Source organism: Acanthopagrus latus, chromosome 2 (genome assembly GCF_904848185.1).
Source record: "Acanthopagrus latus isolate v.2019 chromosome 2, fAcaLat1.1, whole genome shotgun sequence".
NCBI lineage: Eukaryota > Metazoa > Chordata > Actinopteri > Spariformes > Sparidae > Acanthopagrus > Acanthopagrus latus.
The window spans coordinates 11,334,023-11,361,887 of record NC_051040.1 but is presented as its reverse complement, the minus strand read 5'-3'; the positions used below and the strand labels follow the sequence as shown (position 1 = coordinate 11,361,887).

At 39.0% G+C, this 27,865-nt stretch overlaps 3 protein-coding genes and 1 pseudogene across 3 annotated transcripts; 2 read left to right on the top strand and 2 right to left on the bottom strand.

Moving 5' to 3' along the window:
- Positions 1-2,040: 2,040 nt before the first annotated feature.
- LOC119008359 lies at positions 2,041-5,072 on the top strand (annotated as a pseudogene).
- A 1,441-nt stretch (positions 5,073-6,513) lies between these two features.
- On the bottom strand, positions 6,514-11,735 carry LOC119008356 (extracellular calcium-sensing receptor-like). The gene is made up of 8 exons (XM_037078527.1): positions 11,512-11,735; positions 11,022-11,370; positions 10,215-10,502; positions 9,046-9,597; positions 8,738-8,959; positions 8,328-8,451; positions 7,012-7,484; positions 6,514-6,936 (listed from the first exon to the last, which is right to left on the bottom strand). Exons 1-8 carry the CDS (start codon positions 11,733-11,735, stop codon positions 6,514-6,516), a joined length of 2,655 nt encoding a protein of 884 aa, XP_036934422.1.
- Positions 11,736-15,401: 3,666 nt separating this feature from the next.
- LOC119008352 (extracellular calcium-sensing receptor-like) lies at positions 15,402-20,650 on the bottom strand. Its single transcript, XM_037078511.1, has 8 exons — positions 20,427-20,650; positions 19,948-20,296; positions 19,070-19,357; positions 17,912-18,463; positions 17,603-17,824; positions 17,138-17,261; positions 15,899-16,371; positions 15,402-15,824 (listed from the first exon to the last, which is right to left on the bottom strand). Exons 1-8 carry the CDS (start codon positions 20,648-20,650, stop codon positions 15,402-15,404), a joined length of 2,655 nt encoding a protein of 884 aa, XP_036934406.1.
- Positions 20,651-21,467: 817 nt separating this feature from the next.
- LOC119008345 (extracellular calcium-sensing receptor-like) lies at positions 21,468-26,821 on the top strand. Its single transcript, XM_037078498.1, has 9 exons — positions 21,468-21,472; positions 21,635-21,808; positions 22,442-22,730; positions 23,638-23,724; positions 23,926-24,117; positions 24,380-24,913; positions 24,993-25,217; positions 25,674-25,797; positions 25,920-26,821. Exons 1-9 carry the CDS (start codon positions 21,468-21,470, stop codon positions 26,819-26,821), a joined length of 2,532 nt encoding a protein of 843 aa, XP_036934393.1.
- Positions 26,822-27,865: the final 1,044 nt, after the last annotated feature.

Sequence of the window (27,865 nt, the reverse complement as noted above, 5' to 3'; positions counted from 1 at the left end):
TATATGAAATGTAAATCAAACAAACAAAATAAAAACTTGCACGTTAAATATTTAAAACATTGGGGGTGCCGCTTAGCTTGGTTGGTAGCGCACGACCCATGTGCCGAGGCTCTGCAGCGGATCGGGGTTTGACTCCTGACCCGGGTCCCTTTGCTCCATGTCACTCCTCCTCTCTTACCCTGTTTCCTGTTTCCTGTCACACTCTCCAGCTGTCCTGTCAATAAAGCCAGAAAATGCAAAAAAAAAAAAAAAAAAAAAAAAAAAAAAAAAAAATATATATATATATATATATATATATATATATATATATATATATATATATATATATATATATATATATATATATATATAATATGTATTTAAAACATCAAGGTTTCAACTGGATTGAATTGAATTCCCCTACAGAGACAAAAATGTAAATTCCCCATGTTCCCATCTGCAAAAATATATGTAGTTACACATGATAATGTGTTTATGTGATTTTGCACATGGGAAAGGTGAAAATATTTTAAAATTACACGTGAAATATGTGGATTAGGTAAATGTGCTTTAAACAGTTGAAACATGTGCTTTGCACATGGGAAACATTGTTTTGGAACATTTTCATGGTGCAATATGTGAAGACCACCTTAACCTCCATGCTAAAGCTATGTGATTACATCTGAAACCTATGTGATTACATGTGAAATCCATGGGATTGGATTTGAAACCCACAGGACAGCATGTGAAACCCATATAAATACCCATGTAAAACCTATGGGATTACATGTGAAACACATACAAATAAAAAATGCAAATCTAATGCAAATACTCATGTTCAAGTTATGGAGTTATCTGAATCCTATGTGATTACTTGGGAAACACTTGTGATACATGGACGTCCTTTAGTAGGTAATATATGATTCATCGTTAGTGATTTGAATACTGTGAGCATTCTTCAACAACTCTCTAAATTGATGTGTTGCAAATTATCCTTTGGGGTTTTCAAATGTTCAGGAAACATTTGCGATATATTTCCCACAGGGCATGGGGATCTTAGATGGGTAGAAAAGGGATGGGTTGAGGAATGTGCTTCCTTTTATGCAAAAAAAGGACTAGAAATTAATAGAAAAATATATATATATTTTAAGCACAGTTAGGATTTTGTAACTTCCCATGAATAATTTTGAAATTTTAACGTGTTTTTTTTTTTTTTTCAAGAAAATCCATGAGATGAGCTGGAATGGCCAAGGTGAGTCAGTATGGAATTACATATTTAAAGAAGGTTTTTGCTTTATGGAAACTCCAGAATGAATCTTTAATCCAACAACACAAATACAAATTTAATTCAGATTGCTTACTTACACATATGATGTCTTCATCAACAGATGTAATGTACTTGGATGTTAATCTTTTCGACATGTTATCTTTGCTGTTTTCTTTTGGGTTTCAGACTTACTATATAGCACTTCGGAGCAAAAATGGATGGACACAGGTGTATATTCACTTCTTTGGTTTTATCTAGGAAGATAATCTGTGATTGAAATAATTCCAGTCATCTCCACATCAAAAAAAAAAAAAAAAAAAAAAAAAAAAAAAAGTAATGTGCATGTTTTTTTTGTTTTTTTTGTTTTTTTTGTTCTTATTTAGTCTTTTTTCCCTTGCTTTTTTTTATTTCTGAGGTTACTTGCTATTCAATTGAATGTCAGTGGCAAGAAGCACCAGGATTGCGATACATTTACAGCAGTGCTTTATTTTTTTGTTTTTCTTTTTCAAGAAGGGAAGCACATTCCTTAGCCCATCCCTTGTCTACCTACCTTAGGTCTATGTGCACTGTGGGAAATAATTCACCCTTTCAACGAAAACAACATGTGTACCCGTATGTGTACAGTTATTTAAGAGCTGTATCCTAATTGCTTCTAAAAAAAATGCCTAGCAAACATGCATGAGCTGCAGAGAGCTATTAACTTATCTCTGTTTGTTCTCTGCCTGAACACAGTGTCAGGCTGTGAATTGCTGGGTCGATTCAACATGCCAAGTTTGTTCAAGCAGGGAGATATAATGATTGGGGGGATTTTCCCAGTTTCGAAAAAGGATTTAAGTGCAATTTGGACGTTTGAGACTGAGCCGACCCAAGTTCAGTGTACGGGGTAATGTATCTGTTTTTTTTCTTTTATCATGTTTATATATGTAGAGCTTAGGCTTTGTAATCTTACACCCTGTTTTAAATAAACACAATCTTTTTAGATTTTACGTGAGAGCTTTTCGGTGGACACAGGTGATGATTTTTGCAATTGAAGAAATCAACAATGATCCTGTCGTCTTGCCAAACATATCTATTGGCTATAGGATCCTTAACTCAATGCTGTACGTGCTGCACTAACACTGGCTAGTAGACCAGAGGAGATAGGTTTGACTTCCCCTTGTCCTCCAGCTATATCTGCCCTGATAGCTGAAGGAGGATCATCTCAGTCTTTAGCAGTGGCTGGAAGTCTCGGACCATTTCAAGTGCCAATAGTAAGAGCTTAACTAGAGGTTATACTCATCATTGTTCTGTGATATTTTCTGCTTTATAGTGCTACTTTTAAGGCTTTCTTTACAGACTTCTTTTGGTGTTCTCTTTTCAGGTAAGTTACTTCTCAACATGTGCCTGCCTGAGTGACAGAGCCAAATATCCTTCATTTTTTCGGACAATCCCCAGTGACTACTTCCAGGCAAAAGCTTTGGCAGCACTTGTCAAGCGTTTTGGTTGGCAGTGGATTGGGGCCATACAGTCAGACAATGATTATGGGCGAAATGGGATCCTAGCTTTTATTCAGGAGGTTAAAAAGCTGGGGGTTTGTGTTGCATTTGTTGGGACAGTTCTACGTACATACTCCAAGGATAAGATTCTGGATGTTGTGGAAATGATCGAGAAGTCAACTGTCAGAGTCATCCTGGCTTTTGTCCCAGAGGGTGACTTTTATCCTTTGATGAAAGAGGTTGTGAAACAGAACATTACAGGAATTCAGTGGATTGGCAGTGAGGCCTGGATAACAGGAATCCAATCCTCTACGCCTGAGATCTATCAAGCTTTTGGTGGAGCCCTAGGATTTGTCGTTCAGAAAATGGCTATTCCAAATCTAAAACCATTTCTAACAGGCATTAGCCCTTATACTGATCCAAGCGCAGCCTTTGTGAGGGATTTTTGGGAGATCATGGTCGGCTGTAGACCTGTTTCACAAGAGGAAAACAAAAGCACTGATGCAACAAATGAAATATGTATGGGCAATGAGACAATAACTAATTTCCAAGATGCGTTCTTCAATGTCATGGATCTCAGAGTGTCCTATAATGTGTATAAAGCGAAAGAGAAAAGATGGTGAGGTCATGTTTGAACACATCTGAAATCCAGCCCAAACAGGTGAGAAATCCCCAACACATCAGGTTGTATGGTATTTTTTATTTATTATTATTTTTTTTTTAACTAACACTGATCCTGAAGAAACATGGTGTGTTTCTTTTGTTCAGGTCACTGATCAACTACAAAGGGTGAATTTCAGGGATCAGTTTGGTCATAATGTGTTTTTTGATGTCAATGGTGACCCTCCTGCTTCTTATGATATTATTAACTGGCAGCTGATAGATGGGCAAGTGCAACATGTCACACTGGGTCATTTTGCCTCTGATGTTAATGGCAATCATAGACTCAGCATTCAGGAGGAAGAAATTGTATGGAGAACAGGGAAAATGGTAATTGTGGAGGATTTTTTTCCACATGATTAGCTTGTAGACATTTAGCCCTGTGTCCTGTTTGGGTGTAAGATTAACTGAATATAGCACAATTGCTACATTTTTACATTTTTTTTGTCTCAGGTTCCGACATCGGTGTGCTCTAATGTTTGTCCAGCAGGAACCAGAAAAGCTCAAATAAAGGGAAAACCCACCTGCTGTTTTGACTGCATCACATGTGCTGATGGAACTATAGCCAACTCAACAGGTATAAGAAACATGTATGCCACATTTAGAAAACATAGTTGATCCAAAATCATGGCATGTATTTAGTCCTTACATACATGTTAAACAATTATTGTCAGTGTTACTTTAAGTGTAGTCAATTTAATTTCCATGTCTCAACAGCACATATTTATCTCAGAAGGTCAGACACTGATCACTGAGCTTTCCCTTCATGTTCAACAGGTTCAGCTGACTGCACACCCTGTCCACAGGAATACTGGTCTAATGAAAGTAAAGATAAGTGCATTCCTAAAACGATTGAGTTCCTAACATATCACGAGCCGATGGGAATAGTTATCACAATTGTGTCCCTGCTAGGGGCCTCCCTGACTCTGGCCACAATGATGGTATTTCTTCATTACAGAGAAACTCCTGTGATCAAGGCCAGCAACTCGGAGCTCAGCTGTTTCCTTCTGTTTTCACTTTTTCTGTGTTTTCTCTGTCCCCTCACTTTCCTCGGCAGACCTACAGTCTGGACATGCATGCTGCGCCACACAGCTTTTGGTGTGACATTTGCGCTTTGCATTTCCTGTGTTTTGGGGAAAACAATTGTTGTTGTTACAGCTTTCAAAGCCACAATTCCTGGCAACAAAGTTGCAGGACAGTTTGGTCCTGCACAGCAAAGGATCATAATTTGTATCTGCACTTTGATTCAGATAGTTATATGTGTGTTGTGGCTCACCTTGAAACCTCCTTCCCCAGACATGGTTTTCAAATACAGCAATAAGAAGATCATTTTAGAATGTAACACAGGCTCTGAAGCTGCTTTCTATGCAGTTCTGGGGTATATAGGAATCCTTGCAATAATATGTTTGGTCCTGGCATTTCTCGGAAGAAAATTGCCTGATAATTTTAATGAAGCCAAATTTATAACATTCAGCATGCTGATATTCTGCACTGTTTGGATTACTTTTATCCCAGCATATATCAGCTCACCTGGAAAGTTCACTGTAGCTGTTGAAATATTTGCAATTTTGTCTTCAGCAATTGGTTTATTTCTTAGCATTTTTGCCCCTAAATGTTTCATAATATTGATCAAGCCAGAGAAAAATACCAAGAAACATGTCATGGGAAAAACTGTGAACAAAAAAATTTGATCAATTAATTTTAAAGGATTGTGCTATTGTTACTTAGAACTGATACATATCATCACACCTTGATTATTATCTAATGAGAAAATATTTTGTTTTTTGCACGAGGGTGTTATGAACTACCGAGTCCTAGCTCCTGGCCATATACAGAAAAAAAACAGTGTGATATTAATATTGGTTGGTTGTATTTGTGGTGAGACTTGCACACATACATTTGACACACATACAAAGTCATCATTTTCCAATCAAATTACTATTTCAACTGTTTAAAATGATACACTTATTGTTGCTATTGGCACACTTATTTACATATTATTCACTTTTTTTTACCTTTTGATTTTTTTTTCTCGATTATCTTTTATAGTATCACAATGTCACTTCATTGTTTTTTGTTGATAGAAACTGCATTCATCATTATCATAAAAAAAAAAAATGTCTGTCCCTGAATAATATTTTGTAATGATCATGTACTGTAATGAACACATTTCACACTGAAATAATACACAAAGCAAAACCTGTTTCAACCATGGTTAAGACTTTTTTTCCCTTTTTGTAATATTCAATTTAAAAGAAACTTTCAGTATACTGGTGATATACCTTTACCTTCCTTCAAACATAGGATCAAGAAGGTACTCTGCTTAATTTATACAAATAATTCTGACAACTACCACCTGAGTAAAACATCATTATCCATGTAATGAAGAAAAATCCTCATTGGGTAACTGACTGAAATGCATTCATTCAAGTTTACATTACGTGTGATCAAAAACCTTGATCAGAAGTTCAAGAGATGTTCTAATAGTTATCTATTCTAATGAATAATAAACATAGCAACATCTGATCAAACCATATGAACTTCATTACCCATGGAATATTGCAAAATGGACTGCAATATAACTAGAACTATTTAAAGTGTTCAATCATAATTAATTTCATCATTAGAAGTTTGATGTGATACTGAGGTCATGGAGCCCTGCTCAATTAGAATAAGCCTTAAAGAAAAAGCCATGATGTCAGGTATTTCTTCAGACAAGTTTGAAATTCTGAAGTAATATATGAGTATTGAGCTTAGGGACAAAGATTCATATTTTGTAAAGAAAATGACATCGGATGAAACAAATGTGACTTTGGTTGTCTGGGAATTTATTGCCCTGATGATAGCTCAAAGGATCCACATGTATAACTTCAAAAGTATCTGAAGTACAGATATATGATTTTGCAATGTATCATTTATTTAAAAAAAAAATAAATAAAAAAAAATAAAAAAAATCACAAGATTCTATTTAAAGGAAACACCAAATACGAACTGGGAGGGCCTCAGTTGGTATGGAATGACCCATGTAATTTATTTATCTATTTATCTATTTGCTTTATATTATTTATGACTACATTGATATATTGTTACATCGAAATACATTCTTTATTGACAGATGAAATGTATTCATGTTCATCTTTTCATTATGTTTTTCTTGCTGTTTTTTTCAGGTTTCAGAATTATGACATAGCACTTTGGGGCAAAAATGCAAAAGAGGAGACCAAAGGCTGAGGCTAGAATAGCAAAAATATGGACAGCCACTGTGTATTTCCCGGCTGAGCTCACATAAACAGGGATAAAAGTAATCCACACTGCAAAGAATATCAGCATGCTGAAGGTGATAAACTTTGCCTCATTGAAGTTATCTGGCAGCCTCCGAGCCAAAAAAGCCATTAGAAAGCACATACAAGCCAGGATCCCAATGTATCCAAGAACACACCAGAAGCCAACCTCTGAACCAGGAACACACTCAATGATGATTGTAGCACTGTGGTAATTTGTGTTGCTGTTGGCATGAGGCGGACTGGTGAGTAGCCAGATGAGAGAGATTATTACCTGAGTGGAAACAAAAGGCAGAATTTTCATTTTCAATTGATACCATTGAAAAAAACCCATTGAAAGTGTTTTTACCTGAATAGACGTTCCTAAAAGTGTGCTGGTTCTCTGCTGGCTGGGTCCAAACCACTTCATGGTATTACTTCCTGGCAGTGTGGACTTAAAAGCCATTAGGACAACTGCTGTCTTGGCTAGGAGGCATGAGATGCAGAGGGCAAAACTAATTCCAAATGCTGGGTACCTAATGCGACAAAGCCAGTCTGATGGCTCACCAATGAACAACAGGCCGACAAGAAAACATACAGCAAGAAACACCAACAGGAGGAAGCTCAATTCCATGTTGTTGGCCCGAACAAGTGGTGTGTCTTTGCATGTAAAGAATATGGCCAGGATGGAGAGGGACATACAAGCCCCTAAGACAGATACAACACATAGCATAATACCCATTAAGTCGTGGTAAGACAGAAACTCAATAGTCTTTGGGATGCAGAGTTCTCTGTTTTCATTGGGCCATGTGTCCTCTGAGCAGCGTATACACTCTAAAGAGTCTGAAGATGGGCAGACAAGAGCCACGTTTAGATACAATCAGTTCAATATACATTAATCAATCAGCCACAACATTAAAACAACTGTCAGGTGATGTGAATAGCCTTGATCATCTTGTGACATCACAATTTTCTGCAAGTAAATCTTGTGCAGACCAGGTCCACCCCTTCATGGTAATTGTAACCCTTGATGGCAGTGGCCAACCAATGAGACAATGTGCATTGCAACACCAAAAAACTGCTCAGAAATGGCCTGAGGAATCAGACAAAGCGCTGAAAGCATCAACCTGGCCTCCAATTTTACCAAATGATAATCCAGTCAAGCATCTGTGGCATTTACCTGAACAAAACAATGGATTAGACTTGTCTCTGAACCTGTTGATGCAAGGAGGCAGGACCTCTGTGAGTGTCCTGTAGTGTCTGGCACCAGTTTATCAGTGTTTGACAGTGCATAATTTGAGTCCAGTTATGAGGCCGGGCCACCATGGATCAGGCTCTTCGCATGACCTATGGATGTTTGGTTGGACTGGGGTCTTGGGATTATGAAGAGCAGGTTGATACCTTAAGCTCTTTGACATGTTTTCCTGGGGCCATTCCCCAACAGTTTTTGTGGTGTGTCAGGGTGGATTGCCACTGGGGACTGAAGATGCCATGACAGATTAAACTCTGCCTGCAATGTTGTGTGTGGCAAGTGGCATTCACATGAATGCCAGGACAAAAAGTCACTACACAACACTGCATTGTAACAAAATGATGAAATTTAATCACTTCACCTGGCAGGGGTTTTAATGTTATATTAGGTGGTATATTAGGTGGAAGTCTGATAAAAGACAAGCCATAACACACCAGTCTTATTGCTGACTTCTCCCTCTGCACAGGCGACACAATCAAAACAGCAGATCGGTTCCCCTTTTCTCCTTGCGATTCGGGAACCTGGAGGACAGCTTTCACTGCATACAGACTGGAAACCCTGAGAGGAAGGATTAAGACAGTCAATAAGGCACTGATTTCAGATGATATTTACAAGCGTATCCACTTTGTTATGCAATTGTAGTCTCTATGGACTCTTTCAGATCCAGGTGAAATGTGTAAAGTATGTAAAACAATTCCATGAACTATGATGAATAATTAATATAATTGGAGGGAAGTGCAAGGGAAACACTTTTATCAACATTTAACTAATAACAACATACTAGTGGTCTACGTAATAGTCTAAGAGGTAAGCACAATTGACAAGCCAATTTACAGTAACAAACCTGCTTCCCATCAGGCCACTGAATCACTGAGTCATTTATGACCAGGCTGCGTTCAGCAGGCAAAGAGGCATCATAGAAACCAACTTTTACCAAATGTAATGACCCATCAGGCCTGCTTTGCCAGTTCAAGAGATCATAATATGCAATTGGGTCACCATATTCGTCAAAGCTGACTTTCGCACCCAGTGCTGAGAAATTAGCATGCTTCATGTAATAGATTAGCTGCGGGAGGGAGCAAAATACAGTTTACTTCTATTTCAATTTATTGTTTTTCTTAAAAACAATGTTTAACATACAATCAGTCTCACCTGCCAAGGTTTAAATTTCTTTGGGTCTGCACAAGTGCCATTAAGAAAAGGTCCCCGGCCAACTATGCACTTACTCATATCTTGCAAGGCATGTGCAACCAGATACACAGCCTTGTAGACATTATAAGACACTCTTAGCTGTGTCACATCAGCATACGGAGAGTAAACATCATTTAAGTCCTCTGTCGCTTTACATGGCAGTCGGTCTTGGTAGTTGTCACCCCCATGTGAGTGGCTATTCACTGACCCGTTCAGTCGACAGTTAAACAACTCTTCCCAGTATTCTGCCAAGAAAGCTGATTCATGAATATGTGATGGTCTGAGACTAGTGAGGTGTTGTTTCAGCCCTGGAATCACATCAGCTCTCTGGATGGCAAATCCAAGTGTTCCTGTCAGGAGATCTCCAAAGTTTTCTGCTAGTAATCTGGCAGACGCCCAAGCTTCACTGGCGATCCACTGCAGACCAGTTATGTTCCGACGTCGGATCTCTGTCAGAATACCCTTCATCTCTGAATCACTACAAAAGTTGATGATGACCTTTGAGGATGCCATCTAAAGAGTGAAATTTTACATATAGTCAACATTTGATTATTTCTAAACTGTTTTAAGAAAGAGATTGTGTGTTGGGGCTCCTCTACTTCTAATGATATTAGTCATAGCACTTAAAAATACTGCAGTGGTTTAGGTCCATAAAAAAGAAGGTGTTGCAAATTTGAATAAATGCAGATTAATTAAATAACCACAACATTCTACTATATAATAATGCAGTCTAATTAATCAGCCTGGCATGCTTTAGATACAGGTTTTATTAGCAGCTTTTTTTGTGTTTTGTTTTTTATGTACATCTATACAATCCAAACCCTTAATCAATGTTAAAACTGCAGAGGATTTTCCTTAAACCAGAATCTATATTTAGTGACATGCATTATCAAACTTTAATGTACTTTTTTGTGAATAGAGCCCCTATATTTTCAATAAAACAAACTACAAACTATGATTATTAGGATTCTGGTCATGCATAAGATTATTGTTCTATACTTATAGAATACACAAATAGCCGCAGATGTGCTTGTATTAATCAACACTTTCATTTAACAACATTTGACGGTGTGCATGTCATTATGTCTACCTCCTGCATTTATGAAAAATTGATGTTGACCGACTGGTACCTGAATAACATCCAGTAGCTCATCTAGAGCCTGCTGATTCAGGACTACAGGGTAGAAGTGTGTGTAGGCAGCACACACACCATATTGCTCTGACTCTTGCAGAAAGAGCTGGATGGCGAAGCGGGCATAATCAGATTCCAGACCAATGACTCCCACCCAGGTCCAGCCAAAATAACTAACCAAACGGGCCAGGGCTCTGACCTGGAACGCGTCACTTGGCATTGTGCGCATGAATGTAGGGAAGTCCTTTTGGTTGCTCAGACAGCTGCAGGATGCAAAATAGCTCACCTGGTATCATAGCAAACGATAGTTAACCTTTTGCACCATTAGGCTCACTGAAAAGGTTGTTGAACAAGCATTACATTTCACAGAACAATACCACCTTTGAAGCATTCAGTGGTGCAGAATTTAAGGTAATCCTGGGGGGATTTAGGTGATTTTCAACAATGCACATTTGGAAAGTTTTATAACAAACATGAAAACATAATTTTGTTATATTTGATACCATAAGCTTAACAGTGGCACATTTACAAACAATGCACTCTATAGTTCAAAGTCAACAAAGCAGCAACAATTATTTTATCTCTCTATCTTTATCTATTATATGTCTTCATCTGAAAAAGATAGCTGAAATTGGTCTTTTGACATTTGGAGAGAAACTTTTTTCACAGGATAGCAATGGTTTGCAAATGTATTGCTCCTCATTAACATGAGGTGAAACTTATCATGAATGATCTCAAATGGCAAAAACACATTTACAGTTTACATTTTCACAACAAAACTGCTCATACAGTCAGGTAGTCTCACCATTGGGATATGGAAAGAACCAAGGCTTCGTAGCAGAGCCATAGAAACTCCAGAGGCAGCACCCCCTATGATTACTGAGGACACTGTCTTGTGTATGTCAGAACAGCCTAAATTAGAACTGGTGTTACTTTTTTGACCTCTGTTTATGTTCACGATTTCAGCTCTGTAGCCTTTCTCTGGCTGGCCATTCACCAACAGCAAAGATGCTCTCAGAGCCTCAGGAATGTAAGCAGCACTGTCAAGGATGTGGAAACCCAGCTTAAGCTGTGGTAAGAGGTCACTGCGCTGGTTGATCTCTTTGATTGCAAAAGTCATTGTCTGCATCCAGCGTAAAGTTCGAGAATTGAAACTGTACAGAAGTGAAAATCAGAATCATTCTCACAACACAAATATATAACAATATTACAATACCATAAATGCAAATTCGAGAAAACATAATATGCTGTGTTCCACACGAGCCAATTACTATCATACTTGAATGGTCACTTACTATTTATACGTGTTAGGAGTTGGTTTAGTTTTGTATGTTGGAAGAGAAGACACAGGGCTGTAGTGTAGAGGGAATAAGCCCCCAAGTACAATATCTCCGTCTTCATACAGACCATTTATCTCCGTTTCCCCCAAGAAAACACAGTTATCCAGAGCAGCAGTTACACCAGGTTTGCCCCAAATGAGAAAAAGAAACATAAGAAACTTTGCAGCTCGCACTCCCATAACTTATTGGAAGGAAACCTTCTGCTCACTTATGTTAAATATTTTTGATGGTTGAATATATCAACATATCTACCATTTCTGGTCAAATACAAAGTATACTGATATTTCAGGTTGCAGTGGATTTTTCTAGTGTAGTTTGCATAGTTAGAGCTGAGGGGACCGCCCAGTTATAAAAGTTGTGACATCACCAAAAATAACACCTTCATGGGTTAGAGTAAATATACAGCACTAAAACACACACACACACGCACACACACACACACACACACACACACACACACACACACACACACACACACACACACACACACACACACACACACACACACACACACACACACACGCACACACACACACTCCTGAACTCCCTCCTCCCAGGCCATTTCACCGATTTGCACTAAACTTTGCACACAGCATCTGTGAACTCTCCTGACAAACGGTTATTTATATAACAGTAATTTTGATATTTCAAACAATATTCAAATTATTCAGTCACAACTTCCTGCAACTTCCTCCAAACAAGAAGTGTTGCATATCTCCACATTGCTGCGTTCAAATAACATGAAACTCAGGTTAATCCTTCCCCATGAGCCCCTGAGGCTCTGTGCAAAATTTTGGCCGATTACCACGAGGTGGCACTTGTTAAATTGAAGGATTTTATATCTCCACATTGGTAGGTCGGATTAACACAAAACTTGGTACAATTATTGCTAATGCCCTCCTGATGATAACTGACAAAAGGTGTTACCATTAGACTTTATAGCTCCCCCTGGAATATTAAAAATCCAAGCCCCGCCTCCTACAAGCACATACATGAATGACATCCTATATGCACGTGTCAAAACTTTGGGTACCGAACGTTCAATCCAATAAGAAGTCGGCCACTTTCATTCAAATTTCTCATTTCACTCCCATTTTGATCCATTTCCATGCCTCGTACTTTAACCAACTCCCCCTGCAAATTGAACACCACAGACTTCCAATTCACTCAGTATCATCATCAGACCTTGAGCATGAAAATTTATCAAAAGCTTTTGCCTACGTCAAACATGGTGGGTGTCATGGTGAGGTCCATTTTCATGCTTCGCCATAAAGCATCAAGTCCTTATAACTTCAACAGACAAATTCCCATGTACACCCAATTCATCACACAAGTATACAATGTCTCCCTGAATACCTCCATGCATCAGTAATGTGTCATATCCATAACACCACCTACTGGGCACAGGAATTCAGACATACATCCTATTTACATGTCATTTATAGGTTTTTTCCTCCATATCATACAGTACAAGATGACATTCAACTAAAAGATGAGCGCATCCTCCGACAGCATCACTACCAATCAATAATCCAAACACAACTGACCCCAGATTTGTTTGACAGATTTTTCGCCTGTAGGCCATTTTCTTTTTATTTAGATTGCAGAGAGTTCTTCTGACTTCAGCATACATTATTTAATACTGGCAGGAGCAGGACACCACATCATAAAGGAACAACTTCCTCATTCATATCTGGATCAAACTTCACATGTTTGATAAGAGTCCAGCCCTGAAAACATAGGCCAATACACAGCCATAGTCACAGCGCCACATGTTGGACACAGGAAATTACATTTAACCCTTTCCTGCACTGTGCCAAACACGGACAGTTAAGAGATGTGTACACAATATTCAGGCAATGGTACGCGGCATGCCCCGATGCACGTGGACTATGAGGGCCCGTTAATCGCTGCTTGCAGATTTAAGTATTATTATAATTATATTATGAAATTATAATTCTTGCCTCTTTCTTAAAAAAAAAAAAAAAAATGACATGGCAGTTATCGATTGAGTAAAACCTGCAAACCCAGTTTATGGACGATGTGGTGGACAGTGGAGACTAGACCCCGAGGGCTATTTTATCATGTATTACTGCCTTACTTCCATCCAGCCGTGGCGGAATGTTTCGCCCGTGCCTGTGAACAAATGTTCTCTGTTTGCTCCCTAAAACAAAATTGAATATAAAAAAACATGTTGTGTTATGTCAACAGACAAAAGGGTTCTAATATAGCAAAAATAAAATCATCATGAGGACAATCATAAACTTAGCTCTCCATTCAAACATTTAACTAGACTTTTTACAGTCTGGAAATAAAGCAGGGATCACAGCTTATTCTAAATCAGTTCATCTTGGTACATTTATGTACCTGAAGTAAATAACAGTCTATAACATCTCAACAGTCACGATACGAGTCAACTTCTGAAAGTCGAACATTTGAAAGTGAAGGCTTTTAAGGCTTTACTTCCAAAGGCATCAAGCTAAGCATTACCAACATATTTTAACAGACATTTTGAAGTTTTAAAGTCCTTGAAGTTTAACATATTTGGCATTGGATGTTCAAATGAGTAAAACCGAGTATAAACCTAATACTTACATTTAAATGTGACGTCTGCGCCACTTGAGGTTGCCATTTTCATCTTTCTATATTTATTTTTTGGGGGCGCAAAGAATCTTGGGATACATGAAGCTGCAAAGGTTAATAAAAATGTATCCTCCAAAAAGAGGGAAAAGAAGGCCGCATTTGCGGGCTGCATTTGAAGGAGCCTTTGAATTGGGACAGCCTTTACATGGTGTCGTGACTTTGGCCCCCACAGGATGCAGACCCTGAACTGAGACACAGAAATTAGAGTATGGTCTGTCATAGTGCCAGTTCATCTCTTGTGTGAGATATAGTCAGGGTCAGACACTGGAGGAACAAGAATGTGACCCTGGTTATCTGAATCTACAGTATATTGCCCCAGTGATGGCTCAAAGAGTCCAAATGTACAACTTCAAATGTATTTGAAGTACAACTGAGATATGTTGCAATATATCATTCATTTAATATACAATTTTCATAAGATTATTTTGTTTGTTTGTTTGTTTGTCCTTTTACTTTTTTATTTTCTTTTACAAAACAACATACATGCGCCAACTGGGCATACAACACATGACATAGGGAGAATCTGAGTGTTAAATAAGATAGCAGAATCAACATTAATATAATATACATAAATAGACACAATACCATACCCCTACTTATCTCAACGGCTCAGTCAGTTTACCTATAGTACTCGTGTATAGATACGTATTCACATATAGACACACCATACCCACTCCTGCTTGTAGAACATGCATGTCTGTACACTACATCTTTGTTTTTTTTTTAGTTTAGATTAATGTGCCCATGCAAAAACAAACACGTCTGCTCTTGGGAAAGGGGAAAATCCTTTTAAATTTAGAGGGTATGACCTTTCTAATGGTGGATCAGTTATACAAAATCTGGTCTCAGAGTGCTGAAGAATGGAGTCACATTCTTCCAACTGAATTCCCTCCAGGAGGGGGAGCTTGTCATTGTCTATTGTTGTTTTCAGATCATGTCCCATTCTTTCTGTAATACTGTGAGGTGGCCCTCTGATTCCCATGTAGGAAAGTCCTATATACACTACTTTTTAAAGAAAAACAAAAGTTGACCTGAGAGGCCTAGGTATGTTGGTGTGGAATGACCCATTTAATTAATTAATTATTTGCTCTACCATATTTCCATTATAGTTCTTTAATATGACAACGTTAATATATTTAATTTAAATGACTTCCTTTTACGTAGCAATACATTCTTTATTGATGGATGTAACATACTCATTTTCATCTTTTCATGATGTTTTTCTTGCTGTTTTTTTCTGGTTTCAGTATTATGATATAGCACTTTGGGGCAAAAATGCAAAAGAGGAGACCAAAGGCTGAGGCTAGAATAGCAAAAATATGGACAGCCACTGTGTATTTCCCAGCTGAGCTCACATAAACAGGGATAAAAGTAATCCACACTGCAAAGAATATCAGCATGCTGAAGGTGATAAACTTTGCCTCATTGAAGTTATCTGGCAGCTTGCGAGCCAAAAAAGCCATTAGGAAGCACATACAGGCCAGGATCCCAATATATCCAAGAACACACCAGAAGCCAACCTCTGAACCAGGAACACACTCAATGATGATTGTAGCACTGTGGTAATTTGTGTTGCTGTTGGCATGAGGCGGATGGGTGACCAGCCAGATGAGAGAGATTATTACCTGAGTGGAAACAAAAGGCAGAATTTTCATTTGCAATTGACACCATCAAAAAAACCTATAAAAAGTGTTTCTACCTGAACAGACGTTCCTAAAAGTGCACTGGTTCTCTGCTGATTGGGTCCAAACCACTTCATGGCATTACTTCCTGGAAGTGTGGACTTAAACGCCATTAGGACAACTGCTGTCTTGGCTAGGAGGCATGAGATGCAGAGGGCAAAACTAATTCCAAATGCTGGGTACCTAATGCGACAAAGCCAGTCTGATGGCTCACCAATGAACAACAGGCCGACAAGAAAACATACAGCAAGAAACACCAACAGGAGGAAGCTCAATTCCATGTTGTTGGCCCGAACTAGTGGTGTGTCTTTGCATGTAAAGAATATGGCAAGGATGGAGAGGGACATACACGCCCCTAAGACGGATACAACACATAGCACAATACCCATTAAGTCGTGGTAAGACAGAAACTCAATAGTCTTTGGGATGCAGAGCTCTCTGTTTTCATTGGGCCATGTGTCCTCTGAGCAGCGTATACACTCTAAAGAATCTGAAGATGGGCAGACAAGAGTGTTTAGAGAAGCCAAGTTTAGATACAGTCAGTTCAATATACATTAATCAATCAGCCACAACGTTAAAACAACTGTCAGGTACTGTGAATAGCTTTGATCCTATTGTAATAATGCAATCTTCTGCTTAGAAAACTTGAGTCCTGGCATTCATGTGGATTCTCTCGACATGCAGCACCTACCCAAACACTGGTGCAGACCAGGTCCACCCCTTCATGGTCAGATCAAGCATCTGTGGCATTTACCTGAACAAGACCAATTAGTGGAGGCTCCGCTGTGGATTAGTCTCTGAGCCATTGACACAAGGAAGCAGAACCTCCAGGAGTGTCCTGTAGTGTCTGGCACCAGTGTCCATTGGGTTACGAGTTGAGGCTGCCATGGATCAGACTGGCTCTGGAATGGCCTTCAGATGTTCAACTGGATTGGGAACTGGGTATTATGAAGAGCAGGTTGATGCCTTAAGCTCTTTGACATGTTTTCCTGGGGCCATTCCTTATCAGTTTTGGTGGTGTGTCAAGGTGCATTGCCATTCGGGACTGAAGTTACCATGACAGGTTGAATTTTGCCTTCAACAATGTGCGTGGCAAGTGCCATCCACATTAATGCCAGGACAAAAGGTTTAACTACACAACACTGCATTGTAACAATCTAATGAAAGTTAATCATTTCACTTGGCAGGATTTTTAATGTTGTTGCTGATCTGTGTATATTAGGGGAAAGTCTGATAGAAGACGAGACATAACACACCAGTCCTATTGCTGACCTCTCCCTCTGCACAGGTGACACAATCAAAACAGCAGATCGGTTCCCCTTTTCTCCTCACAATGCGGGAACCTGGAGGACAGCTTTCACTGCATACAGACCGGAAACCCTGAGAGGAAAGATTCAACCACTCAGAAAGAAACTTCAATTCACATTCACCAGTGTATCTGCTTTGATATACAATAGTGCTCTCTACTGCCTCTTTCAGATCCAGATAACAGGAGAAAAGTATGTAAATCAAACGTAATCTGATCTATAAGAGCTTTATTAAAACTAAAACTGATCACAATTCCATGAACTATGATGAATAATTAATGGAATTTTAAGGAATTTCAAAGGCAAAGGAAATGCTGTTATCAATATGTAGCACCACTGATAACAACATACCAGTGGTCTACGTAATAGTCTGAGAGGTAAGTATGGTCTCAAGCCTGTTTACTCTAAACACACCTGCTTCCCATCAGGCCACTGAATCACTGACCCATTTATGACCAGGCTGCGTTCAGCAGGCAAAGAGGCATCATAGAAACCAACTTTTACCAAATGTAATGACCCATCAGGCCTCCTTTGCCAGTTCAAGAGATCATAATATGCAATTGGGTCACCATTTTGGTCAAAGCTTACTTTCGCCCCCACTGCGGAGAAGTTAGCATGCTTCATGTAATAGATTAGCTGAGGGAGGGAGCAAAACAAGGATTACTTCTTTCTCAATGTATTGTTTTTCTTAAAAAACAACATTTGACATACAACTAATCTCACCTGCCAAGGTTTAAATTTCTGTGGGTCTGCACAGGTGCCATTAAGAAAAGGTCCCTGGCCAACTATGCAGTTACTCATATCTTGCAAGGCATGTGCAACCAGATACACAGCCTTGTAGACATTATAAGACACTCTTAGCTGTGTCACATCAGCATACGGAGAGTAAACATCATTTAAGTCCTCTGTCCCTTTACATGGCAGTCGGTCTTGGTAGTTGTCACCCCCATGTGAGTGGCTATTCACTGACCCGTTCAGTCGACAGTTAAACAACTCTTCCCAGTATTCTGCCAAGAAAGCTGATTCATGAATATGTGATGGTCTGAGACTAGTGAGGTGTTGTTTCAGCCCTGGAATCACATCAGCTCTCCGGATGGCAAATCCAAGTGTTCCTGTCAGGAGATCTCCAAACTTGTCCCAGAGTGATTTGGCAGTGGCCCAAGCTTCACTGGCGATCCACTGCAGACCGGTTATGTTCCGACGTCGGATCTCTGCCAGAATACCCTTCATCTCTGAATCACTACAAAAGTTAATGATGACCTTTGAGGATGCCATCTAAAGAGTGAAAATGTAAATATAGTAAATATGCAATTAAACTTACACTGTTTATTGAAAGAAATTGTGCGTTGGGGCTCCCCCACTTCTAGTCATATTGATCATAGCACTTTAAAATATTGCAGTGACGAAATTTTCATAAAAAAGGAAGGGGTTGTGAATATAAATGAATGCAAATGATTTAAATAACTACAACACATTACGGAATAATGCAGTCCAATTAATCAGCCTGACATGCTTCAAATGAAGTCTTGTTGATGAAGTTGTTTTAATTTATTATTTTAGTATGAAGACCATCATTCAAAGCTGAAGCAGCAGAGGATGTTCCCTAAACAGCAAGTGATTTTTAGTGACATGCATTTTCAAACTTTTAATTTGTAAATAAAGTACATTAAAGTTATACTTTCAATTAAAGAAAACAATAAACTATGATTTTTTAGGATTTTTGTCACACATATGATTTTTTTCTTGTGGAATGCACAAACATACATGGCCTCAGATGTGCTTGAATTAATCAACATTTTCGTTTAACAACTTTTTGACGGTGTCCGTGTCATTACGTCTACCTCCTGCATTTACGAAAAATTGATGTTGACTGATTGGTACCTGAATAACATCCAGTAGCTCATCTAGAGCCTGCTGTGTCAGGACTACAGGGTAGAGGTGTGTGTAGGCAGCACACACACCATATTGTGCTGACTCTTGCAGAAAGAGCTGGATGGCAAAGCGGGCATAATCAGATTCCAGACCAATGACTCCCACCCAGGTCCAGCCAAAATAACTAACCAGACGGGCCAGGGCTCTGACCTGGAATGCGTCACTTGGCATTGTACGCATGAATGTGGGGAAGTTCTTTTGGTTGCTCAGACAGCTGCAGGATGCAAAATAGCTCACCTGTTATTATAGCAAACAATAGTTAACACTCTGCGCCATTTGGCTCACTGAAAAGGCTGTTGAACAAGAATCAAATTTCACAGAACAATACTACTTTTCAAGCAATCAGTGATGCAGAATTTCACCCACACTAAGTATTGAAGGCAGTCATGAGGTGATTTTCAACAATGCACATTTGAAAAGTTTTATAAAAACCTGAAAACATAATTTTGCCCTTTTTTTGTACCTTAAGCTTAACATTGGTGCATTTACAAACAATGCACTTTAAAGTTCAAAGTCCAAAGAAAGTAGTAACAATTACTTTATCCCTGTACAAATTTTGCTGATTCTGAATTTTTCAAATAAATCAAAGGATTAAGTGTTCATCGATGGATTGAGACCATTTCATCATCTGAAAATGAAAGATGAAATGAAAGTTAAAATTGGTGTTTTGACATTTGGTGAAACACTTCTCAGGAAAACAATGATTTGCAATGTTAAACTTCCTCATTAACATGAAGAAACTGGTTGTGACTGATCTCAAATGGCAAAAACGCATTTACTGTTTACATTTTAACAAAAAAAATGCTCATACAGTCAGTTAGTCTCACCAGGGGTATATGGAAAGAACCCAGGCTTCTTAGCAGAGCCATAGACACTCCAGAGGCAGCATCTCCTATGATTACTGGGGACACAGTCCTTTGTATGGCAGAACAGCCCAAATTAGAACCAGTGTTTCTTTTTTGAACTTTGTCTATGTTCATTATTTCAGCTCTGTTGCCTCTCTCTGGCTGGCCATTCACCAACAGCAAAGATGCTCTCAGAGACACAGGTATGTCATCAGAACTGTCAAGGATGTGGAAACCCAGCTTAAGCTGTGGTAAGAGGTCACTGCGCTGGTTGATCTCTTTGATTGCAAAAGTCATTGTCTGCATCCAGCGCAAAGCTCGAGAATTGAAACTGTACAGAAGTGAAAATCAGAATCATTCTCACAACACAAATATATAACAATACTACCACACCATGAAGAAAATGTAATATGCTGTGTTCCACACAAGTCAATTAATATCATACTTGAATAGTCACTTACTATTTATACGTGTTAGGAGATGGTTTAGTTTTGTATGTTGGAAGAGAAGACACAGGGCTGTAGTGTAGAGGGAATAAGCCCCCAATAACTACATCTCCATCTTCATACAGACTGTTTTCATCCTGTTCCCCCAAGAAAACACAGTTATCCAGAGCAGCAGTTAAACCAGGTTTGCCCCAAATGAGAAAAAGAAACATAAGAAACTTTGCAGCTGGCACTCCCATAACTGAAGGAGATCCTCTGCTCACGTATGTTAATTATATTAATGGTTGAATATATGTCTGTGTCTAACCTTCTGGTCACACACAAACAACACAGATATTTCAGGTCGCAGTGGATTTTTCTGATGTTGTTCGCATACATGAAGCTGAGGGGACCGCCCAGATACAATAGTTGTGACATCACCAAAAATAACACCTTCATGAGTTAGAGTAAATATACAGAATGCACACACACACACACACACACACACACACACACACACACACACACACACACACACACACACACACACACACACACACACATGCACACACACACATACACACACACACATATAGTTTTTTAGTAGTAGTATTTTTTGAGGCTGGCAAATCACGTTGTCACAACGACCTGTTTTGAGAAAAAATTAAATGTAATACTTTATTTTGACCCAGTCATGTCCTCATCGCTCATACCCATTATTGTTGTTGGGGTTGCTGATGTTGTTGTATGATGATTATGTATTGGCTTTTAGTATTTTCCACACTCTGGTTTTCTTAACAGGGACTGTAGATGTAATTTAGAGAAAGAAAAGACAGAAAAAAAGAAAACAGACTTGAAGCCAAAAAAAAAAAGAAAAAAAAAAGATATATATATATATATATATATATATATATGTGTGTGTGTGTGTATATATATGTGTGTGTGTGTGTGTATACATATATATGTGTGTGTGTCTGTGTGTGTGTGTATATATATGTGTGTGTGTCTGTCTGTGTCTGTGTTAATCAATCTGCATCAACTAACTTTAGCTGGTGTCGAGAGTGTCTTGATATCTTGATGACGTAAGAATAAGGTCACAAATGGTATATAACTTGCCTATTACCTTGCTCTCTCCCTCTTTCTCACAGTCTTTTTTCTTTGGGACTGTGTTACAATATGAGTCCACATGTCTTATTTCCCTTACTTTACTCTGTTTTCACTATAACTCATAACCCGATTTCCAGCTTCATCTCTCTACCCCAATCTGCAGCCAGTGTGTGCAAGCTTCAAAACAACTATCAGCCAGGTTTTGTGGCTAAGGGTGAGTATATAATTGGGGGAGTCTTCCCAATTCACTATAACCAGGAGATGCCAGACCTCAACAGCACCTATAGACCCCCGCCGGTGAAGTGCAATGGGTGAGTGTAATAATGCAGATTGGAAAATGGTGTTTGATTCACTAACTTTTACAATACAGAAATAATTTAGAGAGAAAACAGTCTCATAAACATTGATGGCTTGAACTAACATGCACTTTGATTTATAGTATAATCCAAATATATATTATATATATTTCATATTTGGAATGCTTTATTTTTTGGGTGTGTAATTACCTCATGTTTTCCAAATGATTTCTTGGATGAACTGTTTAATTTGGTACAAGTGATATTTCTGAAAATTCCTCTGGGTTGCATAAGCAAATAACTTGAATTTATACTACGAAGTGGACCAGTTGAACATTGTATACCCTTTTCCTATACATTGTTTCAGTTAAATGGATCTTTCAGGAGGACACTGTTAGAGAGTTATTTGCAAATTAAAACTGCAAAATAAAGCATTGTCAAAGATATCTTTGCAACACATTAGAAAAAAGGATAAAAATGTAATATGAACAAATCAAAAGCAAACAATTCAGTTACTTAATCACAAGTGTGATGCAGCAGTGCAGTTTCTACTCATTTCAAATAGAAACATAATCACTGCCTTTAATTTAACCTTTTCTACAGACTCATTGTATTTATGTGTGTGTATCTGTGTCTGTTGGACTGCAGCTTTGACCCCAGAGCTTTCCGCTGGGCTCAGACTATGAGGCTGGCAGTGGAGGAGATAAACCATAGTGAAGAGCTATTGCCCAATTACACCCTTGGATACAAAATCTTTGATTCATGTGCGTATCCACTGACTGGCCAGAGGGCTGCTCTTGCTATGCTGAATGGGCTGAGTGAGGACGACTCTCCTATGTGTAGCGGTGCCTCACCACTCCTCGCTGTGATTGGGGAGTCTGGTTCTACACTGTCTATTGTGTTGTCAAGAATCTTACAGCCATTCAGAGTCCCGCTGGTAATTATGAATTGTTTCTTTTGTAATCCCCCCAAAAAGTGAAAAATGCCGACCATAGTGTCTGCTGTCTTATAGATATACTATCTGTAAGAGATTCACAAGTGTTTTTGTTGCTGCTGGTTAGGTTACCCCAAATGTGATCATTTAAACAAGAGCATTATGATGTCATCAGGAGTCACATGACAAAGCAGTAGTGTAGGTACTGATTTTAATGGACAGTCTTTAACAAACCTTAGAATGTTTTCAAAATATTACAGCCCTCTGGCCCCAGCCTGATGAATTGCTTTTCAAAACTAACTCTCGTCTAATTCAACATCCCTGCCAGCTTTAACCCTCACCAGTTTGCATTCGGAGCTGATAGATCTACATAGATGATATCACCACTGCCCTCCACTCAAGTCTTCACACACCTTGAAAATAACAATTGCATCAGAATGCTGCAAACATAGCACTCTGGGCTGGGGTAACAACCTTGGCCATGGGATACTGGACACACACATTTCCGATTGGCAGTCACACCTCCTTCACAGGCGCTTTGCTCCAAAGCAGCCCAGGGTTTTGTGCAGATAATTCTCTTGTTAATGATGTATACCCACAACTGTAATCTCCGACAAGGAGAGAGCTCTATTGTGACATTTGTGGACAACACTGAAAAGCACTACGTACTCCCCATGGGCAATCATACCAGCTCAACCCAAGTTGAAATTTACAAGAATGGGCATTTAATATGCAATTGAAAGAGACACTCTGAGTTACAAGTCATTGACATTTTTTTCAAAGCTTTTTCTTCTTTTATTTCATGTAAGAGTTATATACAATTGCTTCAGACTAAAACAGTCACTCAACATGATTTAATTTGTTTGTGTCCCTTTAATCTTTTTTACTCTGTTTTCTCTTCTATACACAGATTAGCTACTTTTCTTCATGCGCATGTCTGTCTGACAGAAGACAGTATCCTACATTCTTCAGGGTAATCCCTAATGATGACTATCAGGTGAGAGTTTGGCTTTATAATTTTTGGAAGGGTCTGATAACCTTTTAGTGCTGTATCAATAAAATGACATGTTTGGTGTTAATCATTGCAAACCTTATACCTCCTAAATTTACATTAAATACATTTTGCACCAGAATGAACAAATACATTTTTTTTTCTGTTAAGATTCAGTCAGTTTACACTTGTTTCTGTTGAACACAGGTTAAAGCCATTGCTCAGCTGCTGATACACTTCAACTGGACTTGGGTTGGGCTGGTGCGAGGGGACCGTGAATATGGGCGCTTTGCTGTGGAAGGTTTACTAAGAGAATTACAGGGTACCAATGTATGTGTAGCATACCAAGTAATCATCCCTTTGCTGTACAATCGCCAGAGGATATTGGAGATCATCCAGGTAGAAACAAAGACACACTGAAGTCAGTTTTATAGCATTACATGGTTATTTAATCATATATCTCCATGAACCCAGTCTGGGGGGGTACTAGCTCACATGCTGTCTATCACAATCTTTGTTTATTTTAATCTTTAAACAGTGCAGTTATTTAACATTACATAACTGTCTTACTAAAAGTCACATATCTTTACCCTGTCTTGTATTTTCTCTCTGTTTTCCTTCTGAAATGCTTTCCTACTCCATTATCTGCTTTTATGAGAAGGTGATGCAAAGTTCTTTGGCAAAAGTGGTGGTGGTATTTTCATCTGAGGGGGAGATGATACCTTTCTTAAGAGATTACATGATGCAGAACATCACTGGAATCCAGTGGGTGGCTAGCGAGGCCTGGGTCACAGCATCTGTATTTACAGGCAGCGAGTATTTCCCTTACATGGGGGGCACCATTGGGTTTGGCATCAGGAGAGGACATATATCAAGACTCAGTGACTACTTGCAGACAGTAAATCCTCATATGTATTCCAATAATCCCCTGGTTAAGGAGCTGTGGGAGGCTCTGTATGGTTGCAGTCCTTCTCTGTCCTCAGGCTCCCAGTTGCCTCCCTGCTCAGGGCAGGAGTCCCTGTTGGAGCAGCATTCAGCCTACATGAATACATCCAGCCCTAGAGTTGCGTATAATGTCTATAAGGCTGTTTATGCGATTGCTCATTCCCTCCACAACCTTCTTCTCTGTCAACCAGGCAGTGGGCCTTTCCAAAACAACTCATGTGCTTCAAGCAATAACATACAACCCTGGCAGGTATGATCCAGTTTTCTCACAGTATTATGTTGAGAATCTCATTTGAAAGAGTGATTAATGTTATCTGTTGGTGTTCAAGCTCCAGTACTACCTACAGGAAGTGACATTTAACATTGCTGGGGAAGAGGTGAACTTTGACCTGAAAGGCGACTCAGTACCCTATTATGATATCATAAACTGGCAGAGAGGCACAGGCAGGAACACTGAGTTTGTCAATGTGGGGTTATTCGATGGAACCAAGCCTGCTGGAGAGGAGCTGGTGATCCAGGAGGACAGAATAATATGGGCAGGCCATCAGCGTGAGGCAAGCTGCTCATGTCGTTTTTTGTTTTTTTTTTCAACAGTACAAATGCACAAAATGCATGCTGATTTTTGTAATGTCAGATTGTCATATTGTCAGCACAATTACTTAGTGTCTAAATTGACTGTTGTAAATTGTTTATGTCTAATCCACTGTACAAAAAGCCATCCAATTTAAAGTGATTTATAAATGGCCCAAGCAATGATCAAAATAGTATATGTTAGTAATATTGTCATAACCTGCTTGTAGCTCAGATCTGGCAAACAGGTGCACTCTGTACTGTGCCAGATCTGCTAAAAAGGATCATGGCAAGTGCCATCATTCCACATGGAATGTGAACCAATGAGGGTGTCTGGTACAGTTTTGCTATTTGGGATTGGACAAATTAAGTGATTTACCAACAATTCCAGCACACTCATTTAACAATAATCATTTTGAATGATATGATCTGCTCTATAGGTGCCAGTGTCTGTATGCAGTACAAGCTGTCATCCAGGGTTCCGTAGGGCTGTCCGTCATAGGGAGCCTGTTTGCTGCTTTGACTGTGTACCATGTGAGAGTGGTAAAATTAGCAATCAGACAAGTGAGATCCAAACCAAGCAATACAAATCACAACATTTCAAATGTATATTCTATTTTTACAATCAAGGAATATTTGAATACTGAATAGTTGAGCTACTCTTCTTTTGACTCTTTTCCCCTTAGATTCAATAGAGTGCATATTTTGTCCTGAGGACTTCTGGTCAAACAAAGACAGAACAGCCTGCATCCTCAAGAAGGTGGAGTTCTTGGCCTATGATTCCTTGGGTATAGCTCTGACAGTGACCTCTGTGGTGGGTGCTTGCCTCACTATAGCTGTTTTTGCAATCTTTGTCTATCATAGAAACACAGCCATTGTCCGGGTAAATAACTCTGAACTCAGTTTCTTCATTCTGTTTGCATTGACTCTATGTTTCCTGTGCTCCCTGGTGTTTATTGGAGAGCCAACATCTTGGTCCTGCATGCTACGCCACACTGCCTTTAGCATCACATTTTCACTGTGCTTCTCCTGCATCCTGGGAAAGACTCTGGTAGTGTTGGCTGCTTTCACTGCCACCAGGCCAGGAGACAACATCATGAAGTGGCTGGGGCCCAAACAGCAGAGGATCATCATCTTTGGGTGTACTGTAGTTCAGGTGGTTATCTGTGCTGCCTGGCTCATTGATTCTCCCCCTTTTCCATCTCAAAATACACAATATGAACGCTCAAAGATCATACTGGAATGTAATGTGGGCTCCAGCCTCGCATTCTGGTGTGTTCTGGGATACATTGGTCTACAGGCCTGTCTGTGCTTTGGTCTAGCTTTTCTAGCCCGCAAATTGCCGGGCAACTTCAATGAAGCCAAGTTTATCACTTTTAGTATGCTTATCTTCTGTGCTGTGTGGCTGGCATTCATCCCAGCTTATATCAGCTCCCCTGGAAATTATGCAGATGCAGTGGAGTCATTTGCCATTCTGGCTTCCAGCTTTGGCTTGTTGTTCTGTATGTTTGCTCCTAAGTGTTACATTATTTTACTGAAGCCAGAGAAGAATACAAAACAGCACCTAATGGGAAAAGAAAATAAATAACATGTCATTAGTTAAGGGGCCAACATTTAAGGATTGTTAGGTTGGTCAACAGTATTTGACAAATTGGCAATAAGACTCAACTGTCTTACAAAGTGGACCTTGAACATTTTGAAAATATTTGAGAATTCTATTTAATATTCAATGTTATTTAAATATATCTTGACAAATAATTCAAATTTATTTCACCTTTGTATTTATTGGATAGTGACAGTTCTATGTAACTGATATTACAGGACTATAACTGTAGAACAATAACAATAACAATGTACAACAATAAATAGGTGTATTTACTATATGCTTATCACTAAATGTATATTTTAAAGAAATACATGTTCTTTGGCATTGAGCATTGGCTCATTTATTGGGAAGAGACTACACATGTGAGTTTTTTGTTTTGGATTGATCCAAGTAGACCTAGGTGATCAAATCAACACCAAAACATATCAAGACAGACACATCATCGATAGCAGTAAGAAAATTGTTTGATAAAATGTGTGTACATGTCCTGGATTATAAACAGCCTGTCATATCCCTTGAATTTGGACCACGTGTCTGTGCTAAGTGACATGCAGAGAGCCAGTCATTTAACAGGTGTGTAGTTTGTTTGCACCACTGTCATGTAACTGACAACAATAGAGAAGCGTATCAGAAGGGTTATTATGGATCCAGTCACAGCCTTGACAAGACCAACCATGCTCCACCTTTAAAACTGTAAACTCGCATAGCATATATGTATCTTCTTTTTTATTTATTTATTTATTTATTTTTTTTAATATGGCTGCCTATGGACAGGCCAGGCCTGCCAACCATTTCTCCGCCATCCAGCCTGTTTGCTCTACCAACAAGCCCAGAGAAACTGCATCTGTGACAGCCATTGTGGTGTGACTACCGGGGCAACAACGGCTCAAAGTCCACCACACCAACTCATATGCTTGCCAAGGGTTTTGACACCAAGTGTGAGAAAAAGTCAAGCACAACTCTTTAACACCAGAGTGAGGAAATGAGTGCTGATGGAGAGGAAAGTGTGTATAGGAAATTAAGAAT

Coding starts and splice junctions, on each gene's coding strand:
- LOC119008356 (XM_037078527.1), bottom strand. CDS start 11,735: ATGGGAGTGCGAGCTGCAAAGTTTCTTATGTTTCTTTTTCTCATTTGG. Junction 8,960..9,045: donor AGAAATTTAAACCTTGGCAG/GTGAGACTGATT, acceptor TCCCTCCCGCAG/CTAATCTATTACATGAAGCA. Junction 6,937..7,011: donor TTTTAGGAACGTCTATTCAG/GTAAAAACACTT, acceptor GTTTCCACTCAG/GTAATAATCTCTCTCATCTG.
- LOC119008352 (XM_037078511.1), bottom strand. CDS start 20,650: ATGGGAGTGCCAGCTGCAAAGTTTCTTATGTTTCTTTTTCTCATTTGG. Junction 19,358..19,947: donor GTTCTTTCCATATACCCCTG/GTGAGACTAACT, acceptor CTATAATAACAG/GTGAGCTATTTTGCATCCTG. Junction 18,464..19,069: donor AGCTACTGGATGTTATTCAG/GTACCAATCAGT, acceptor TTCACTCTTTAG/ATGGCATCCTCAAAGGTCAT.
- LOC119008345 (XM_037078498.1), top strand. Junction 24,118..24,379: donor GGATATTGGAGATCATCCAG/GTAGAAACAAAG, acceptor TTTTATGAGAAG/GTGATGCAAAGTTCTTTGGC. Junction 24,914..24,992: donor ATAACATACAACCCTGGCAG/GTATGATCCAGT, acceptor TTGGTGTTCAAG/CTCCAGTACTACCTACAGGA.